Below are 7,133 nucleotides of genomic sequence, written 5' to 3'. Positions count from 1 at the left end.
AGAGTATATCGCAGCTGCAGAAGCAGCAAAGGAAGCGGTTTGGATTAGAAAGTTCATTATAGAACTAGGTGTGGTGCCTGACATTGTCAATCCCATTACACTGTACTGTGATAACAATGGATCCATTGCGCAAGCAAAGGAACCACGGTCTCATAATGCATCCAAGCATTACCTTAAGTGATACCACATCATTAGAGAGATTGTGGCTAGAGGAGATGTGAGAATAGAAAGAGTACCTATAGAGGACAACGTTGCAGATCCGTTGACAAAGCCTTTAACCCAGAGAATACATGATCGTCATTTAACTTCTACTGGGATAAGTTTTAGAAACAATTGGCTTTAGTCCAAGTGGGAGTATGTTGGGGTTTAGTGTCCTATAGACAATTGTTCTAGGATACAAACTTAATGTAAATGAATTGTTCTTTATATCATTTGTTTAATGAGATATATGTTTTATAACTATATAAAGGCAATCCCTTTTAAGCACTAAATAAAGTCTAATAAAAGGAAATCCGTAAGTTTATTTAAAGTGATTATAAAGTGTTCATACAAGCATGAAGTGAGACAAAACTTTATAGTAAACTGATAAACTTAAAACCACCCCAAGTCAAGTGATATGTTTGGGATTGACATATCACTGTTGAGACTTGTATGTAATAATGTCTTCTGTCCGACAGAAAGCTGATCTCACAAGCTTCATATATACAGATATCTGGACAGTTACATAGATCCGATGAAACGTTGTTCATTAGGATTGGGGATCCGATTTGAGATAACAGGATGGGTAGATTCATCCTTGTCACATGTTCATCTCATTGGTATTAATAGGTATAACTAATCCTCAGACTTAAAGGAATATTAATTGGTATTCTGGATTACGGAATGTGATGCTTTGACTCTGGTGTAACACGATCCTTAACAGAGATGACTCTGGGGTGTGAACAGTAGACGTTGGGTATCACAGGAAGTAATTGCGGAGTCGTTATATATTGGATTGAGCATTTATCACTCTCGATAAATGGGAGATACATCCATGGATCGCTTGTGGAAGACTCGACTCTAAATCCTTACAAGGTGATAGCTTAAGAGTAAGAAATACAAATTTCACTTAACCTATCTATTTGAGTTGACTCGGCCTGTATAAGTAAAACGAACGTCTCGCTATATGTGACTTGACATCACCCATAGTCATAAGATTCAGTTCAATGATGTAGTTGATAAAGGATCGAATTATACTGTAACTAATACGGAAAGGTTAACGACGGAATCAACCTGTCTTCTTATAGCTCTGGGGGAATGATTACGGACTTGCTAATCACATACTCTGTACATCATTCCGTTATGCAAAGATTAAATATAATTCTTTGAAAAGTAATTTAATAACGTTGCATACGGCTAGAAGCAATAAGAACCTAATGGATCACACATAAGACTTGGAACCTAAAAGAGAGATAGATGTTAATTAATTGATAGAAGCCCAATTGAGCCCAATAAGGCCCATGGACATAAGGGGGTCGAAATTCATGTAGTGACATACATGAATAATTAATTTGATTTTGTTAATCCTAATTAGATTAGGAATATGAATTAAATTAATTAAGAGATAATTAAGTTAGGAGTTTTAATTAGATTAATATACTCCTATTATTATCCAATGAGGTTATTATTATTATCCTTAATATATTAGATATATAGTGAGATAATAATTAGGAATTCTATTCCGAATGGAATTCCTATTCAGTAACCTAATTTTATCTAACTAGGGATTAGATACAAGAGATTATAAATACCCCTTCCCTTGAGATTTTCGAAATCCAAGCAAGCCATACCCTACTTGTGATTTTCGAAATTCACATAGTCCAAGAGAGAGAAAATTCGACACCCCTAGTTCGAGGACGAGATTTCTCTACGGCTTCGTTTGATCAATTGATTTTCATCTATTTCTTTTATCCTTGATCTTGTGTTGATTAGTTAGAGGCAATCTACTTTGGTTGCTATTCAACGGTTGATACTAAATTAATCTTCCCGTGTTTTATTTCGTGTTTGGGAACTCGAAGAAGAAAAACAAACAAAAGGGAGAAATTCGTTTTACTACTCCTACATCAGGTCAGTTCACGATTTCGCGGATTTCCGGAGATTGAAACGTCGGATCTTCGCGATTTTTGGACAGGAGCTTCTAGACATATTCTTCCACGTTTACACCGAAGGGATTGTCATTCGGAGGTCTGGAAGGTCTGTTTCGGATAGGGGCAGATTGGTAGAAAGTTTCTATCTCTTTTGAAGTTGTGGGCACTTCATTAACAACGGTAGATTGATCATCAAGAGGTAATTCTTCTTATCCCTCTTTATATGAAATAACGGTTAACGGATTTTGTGGTTTATGGAAATAGGTTTAAATTTTTATATTTCCGCTGGTATACCTTAGCCTAATTTCCTACAGATTCATCAGGAGCAACATCGGCCCCAACAACATCACTATCTTCAATCTTCATTGGCATCTTCCTCATCAACCACCTTCCCTGTGTGGAGTATGTGTGAATGGTCTGGTTCAAATCAGAGATGAGAGGAAGTAGAAAGAAGTAAATCAAGAAATTTACCTGATGCTTCTACTTTTTGTTGAAGGTAAGGAAGGCGTAAAGACCACCACTGGTCAAACTCATTAGTAACAATTGAAGAGGCCTTGCCCACTTTTGACAATTTGAAGTGAAAACCATCATTGAGAAGCCGATGTACACGAGATTCAGAAGCTTTGTAACGTTCTTCCAAAGGGAGCAAAGGAGGAGCAGGAATGACCTGAATAAGGCCAAACTGTCGAGCACACAATGCTGGCCAATACAACTCGAAACACGTCGTCGTCCCTGTGATAGTTGGCTTGAAGGTGGCACCGACATGGAGGAAACGAGTTGATAAGAACGACTTCCACATTTCATATGTCTCATCCAGGTTGATTGTAGAAGCTTTCATTATTCTTCCAGATTCTGGCAGTCTAGAGAAACAATAAGTGAACCTCAACGGAGGCTTATCTTTCAAACAAGAGAAAAACTTGAAAAACTTCCTGGTCTGGGTCATTTTGGTTCTACAACTCATCAAAGACCGACCAATGGGCATAGATGTGTCTAAAACAGAACTTTGAAGCTGAGGAAAGTAAGCAAGGAGCCACAATTGAACGATCCAGAGGTTTCCACCAAGGCGGGTGAAAGGTTCATTAGAGACCATGTGGGCAATGTGATGATAAGTTGCACCCAACAACATGGATCCTAAAGCCAATTTTTTCCCAGTTGCAAGCTCATATGCAATCTCCTTGTATTCTGCAGTTACTTTGCCAGATGCAGTGCAAAAAATATATCGGCAAACAAGAGTCCACAAAAAGAGAAAATGATCAACCCGCTTTCTTTTTGGAGGATGATTAGCCATATATTCGATCAGCCTCACCGAATCCATAGTTCTGTACTTCTTGAAGAATTCTGGAAGCTCATGTCGAACTAAGGAAGGTATCTCAGGACCAACCACTGGTAGTCCTGTTAGCGCAAGCACATCCCTCAAGGTAACAGTCATCGGTACAGGTGGAAATAGAAAAGCATTACAGTTACGTGACCAGAAACCCAAAGCTGCATACAAAAGATTCTTGTTTACTGGAAGCTCTATCTGGGACATTTTGATCAACTCATTGATTCCAAGATTGCACCATTTTCTCTCATACGTCGGCTTCAACCGATTCTCCCAGGTAGACCATGCTTTTGTGGCAGTTTCACTAGCAAGACGGGGCCAACTTTTGCATTTAACATGGCAGCCGATGAGAAGATCAGGTTTCATCAAAAGAAGTTCTCCCTCTTGAGATATTGGAAAAGGCACTTGAGGAGGTTTGTCTCGACCAGTCGGCAAAAGAGCATACAATTCATCATCATTAAAATTGATCTTGATGGTGTCAGGTTGATGTGCTTTTCCGAGTTCACCAGCACTTCTTCCAGAAGGATTTGGGTGCGACTTTCTTACAAGTGGAGCAGTTGGTTTCTTGATAAAAGGGGTTTCTGCCAAATTAAAGGTACAAATTAAATTTTTTAAAATTTCGGCAGCATTTCCCCTTAAATTCTAAAGTCCCAAAAATCATGTCAACATAAAATTACTCTTTCAAGATTGTCATCCATTCACCAAATATCAATCATCAAACACATTCGAAATCCATTAACTTTTATTCACAAGTTCGGTGGTAAGTTTACCTTTGGAAGACATCTTGGCGGTGATTTTGAGTAAAGGAGTTGCACTTTAGCTAGACTGAACCTCAAGTTTGGTAACACCTTGATTAAAGGAAACCGATCAATGATTGATCCGGCCTTTAATCCTTGAGGCCTTCAAATCCTTCATCAAAATAGGAATCAGTTGTGTACTTATGTTCGGAGACTTCTATCAAAGGTACAAGCAAGCAAAGAGTTAGCACCGTGATTAAAGGAAACCGATCAATGATTGATCCGGCCTTTAATCCTTGCTACCGGTAAGCGTTTCGTCACAACAAGAACTGACTTGATTGGAAAGAGTCTGTGAGGGAAGAATCTGCAATTCAACAGAGAAAAAGAAAATATTATTGTCTGGGTAATTCGAGATGGCTGCAAGCAAGACAAGGATGTTGATACATATCAAAATAAAGTCAGTGATATTAAACCAGAATCAAATTCAAAACTGGGACAGAAACGGTGCAAAAGGCTCGTCATTGAGTTCAGGACTGAAGATTAAGGATGAGTCTCTCCTTCGCAATTATTTCTTCTTTGAAAGATTTTTTGTTCTTTTCTGAAAAGCCCAATTGATAGAGCACCGACAATAGGCAGATTAAACTCAGGAACTGTGAAGGTCTCAAGGCAAGGTCGAAATTCACCCTGAATTAATTCCAAGAAAAATAAGCTCACAACACTGGTTTTCACAGTAATCAATAAGCAATCAGCCAAGGAAAAAGAAGAAAGAAGAAAAATTTAATGAATGGCCGCCTCCCTCTCCAAGCAAACAGACAAGGTAAGTTTAGGTTACACCTTTTATACTGTAGGTGTTTGTTTTTAGCTAGGATTTGATTATTCATTTATTTAATTTTTGTTGTGGTTCCGATTTAATGCTAATTGTTTATTATGAATAGTTTAGCTTTTTTAGAGTGCAATTTAAGTGAAAGACTATATCTGTCAAGTCATGGCTTTCATCTTAATTAAATCTCTTCTTTTTGTCTCTTTTGTTTTATTTTTAGTGGGCGACTATATACCGCACTAAAATTCCGGTTCACCGTCCTGTATTGACCTTTTTGTCTTTCTCATTATTTCAAACATAAGTTTTGAAATTCCAAATCCTCTCAACATCTTTTCCATTCTAAAAAAAACCGACCAAAAACGAGATGGCACGAAGAGGAGGCATCGGCAAAGGATACATGGGTATTACGGTAAGTATTTCCATAAAAAAAATTATCAAAATCGTGAGTAATCGGGCCGAAATTCGGGATTAAAATCCCAGAATTTCGCCTAGGCGGGCGCCGGAATCCATCTCCGCCTACGGTGGAACGCATGAACTATGCGTTCCACCGTAGGTGGAGATGCATAGTGTCGAGCGATCCACCTTAGGGTGGAGCGCGCGGCGCATGCGATCCACCTTAGGGTGGATCGCTCGACGTACGCGTTCCACTTAAGGTGGAACGCGTACAACGCATGCGCTCCACCTTATGGTGGGGCGCATGCGCCACCCGTTTGGCCTAAGGGCCAAACATTTGCGGCGCACTGGTCGGCCCTAAGGCCGACTGGTGCGCCGCACCCGTTTGGCCCTTAGGGCAGGTGGTGTAAACCACCCGCCCAGGCCAAAAAAGGGCAAATTTTGAATTTTTTTAAAAAAAAATTGCACGGACCGGACGTAGGCAAACCCGAACGTATAGAAAAAAAAAATTATCACGCACAATTTGTTTAGATGCGACTTCCCTCTGGGTGTTTTTCTTTAACTGCTGCTAAAATAGCACAAGGCTTTGCTTGAGCTGAAGACATATCACGCACAATTTGTTTAGATGCGATACTGAGTCCGCTCATTTGCCGACTTCCCTCTGGATACATACGCATTGTATGGTTATGCATTTCAGTTAACCCAGCCTTAGCCTTTATCCCCCATCCCGAAAGGTCTGCATGTTGATAGGATTTAATCTGAAATTTACATCGGCACGCTTTAGTTTTACTTTTCCTAATTGCAGGATCTTCATCATTTTTCACAACACCTCTATATCGTTCACCCCGTGAACAGCGCAACAACTTCTGTTTACCCCCATTTTTGTGCGAAGATATTGCAAGCTCAAACCCATTCTGAATAGCTATCTTTTTTGCCCAATCAATAGCATCCTGACTGGAGGGAAAAACGGTATCCGTTATAAAACGCGAACTATAATCAATGTTATCGGGGTTCCAATCTTCTATCGGTACCTGAATATACGAAAAATTTACATTAAAATTACAAAAAAAAAATACTTCGGGCCTATTTCTCCCGTTCGAAATTAGTTCGGGGCAATTTCTGTTCACTTTTGCCTGAACGGGCAGGCTACCCGTTCCACCATAGGTGGAAACGGCAGCGCGTACTGCCCGTTCCAAAGGTGGAACGGGTGGCGCGTACCACCCGTTCCATGGGTGGAGCGGGTGGCGATTACCACCCGTTCCATGGGTGGAGCGGGTGGCGATTACCACCCGTTCCTTAGGCCGATCGGGTAGTTCATCCGATCGGCCTAAGGAACGGGTGGTAATCGCCACCCGCCCAGGCAAAATTCGAATAAAAAAAAATAAAAAAATGATTAATAACGTTTTTAATTCTCGTATTATTACCTCGTGTTCGAACTCATTGTCTTCGGGAATGTTTTGATCCATTTTTTTCAAATCCGGGATTTGTGTTCGGGAGAGAAAACTAGAGAGAGTTTTTAAGGTTTTAGGGGGGAAAAAAGTGGCAAAGGTAAAATGGTCAAAACAGTGCGGTGAAACGGAAATTAAGGGCGGTATTTAGCAATACCCTATTTTTATTGTTTTTGATCTTTCCAATCGTAAGTGGTTTTCTTTTGTAATTAAAACTCTTAAAAAAATCCGTATATCCCTAGTTTCTAGTTTTGTATAGCTTCTAATTAATTATTTGAGTTCATTTTT

General features: G+C 39.6%; 1 protein-coding gene across 3 annotated transcripts; it reads right to left on the bottom strand.

Moving 5' to 3' along the window:
• Nucleotides 1-519: 519 nt before the first annotated feature.
• Nucleotides 520-4,971, bottom strand: LOC136206505 (uncharacterized). 3 transcript variants are annotated; one of them, XM_065997580.1, is made up of 4 exons: nucleotides 4,658-4,971; nucleotides 4,218-4,548; nucleotides 2,598-4,028; nucleotides 520-2,519 (listed from the first exon to the last, which is right to left on the bottom strand). In XM_065997580.1, exons 2-4 carry the CDS (start codon nucleotides 4,228-4,230, stop codon nucleotides 2,482-2,484), a joined length of 1,482 nt encoding a protein of 493 aa, XP_065853652.1. In that variant the 5' UTR covers nucleotides 4,231-4,548; nucleotides 4,658-4,971; the 3' UTR covers nucleotides 520-2,481. The 3 variants fall into 3 exon arrangements, with proteins under 3 accessions (XP_065853652.1, XP_065853650.1, XP_065853651.1); XM_065997578.1 differs by having other exon boundaries at nucleotides 520-4,028; nucleotides 4,218-4,356; nucleotides 4,436-4,548; XM_065997579.1 differs by having other exon boundaries at nucleotides 520-4,028; nucleotides 4,218-4,971.
• Nucleotides 4,972-7,133: the final 2,162 nt, after the last annotated feature.

The sequence above is a fragment of the Euphorbia lathyris genome, chromosome 9 (genome assembly GCF_963576675.1).
Source record: "Euphorbia lathyris chromosome 9, ddEupLath1.1, whole genome shotgun sequence".
Lineage (NCBI taxonomy): Eukaryota > Viridiplantae > Streptophyta > Magnoliopsida > Malpighiales > Euphorbiaceae > Euphorbia > Euphorbia lathyris.
This window is presented reverse-complemented; position numbering and strand designations above follow the sequence as displayed.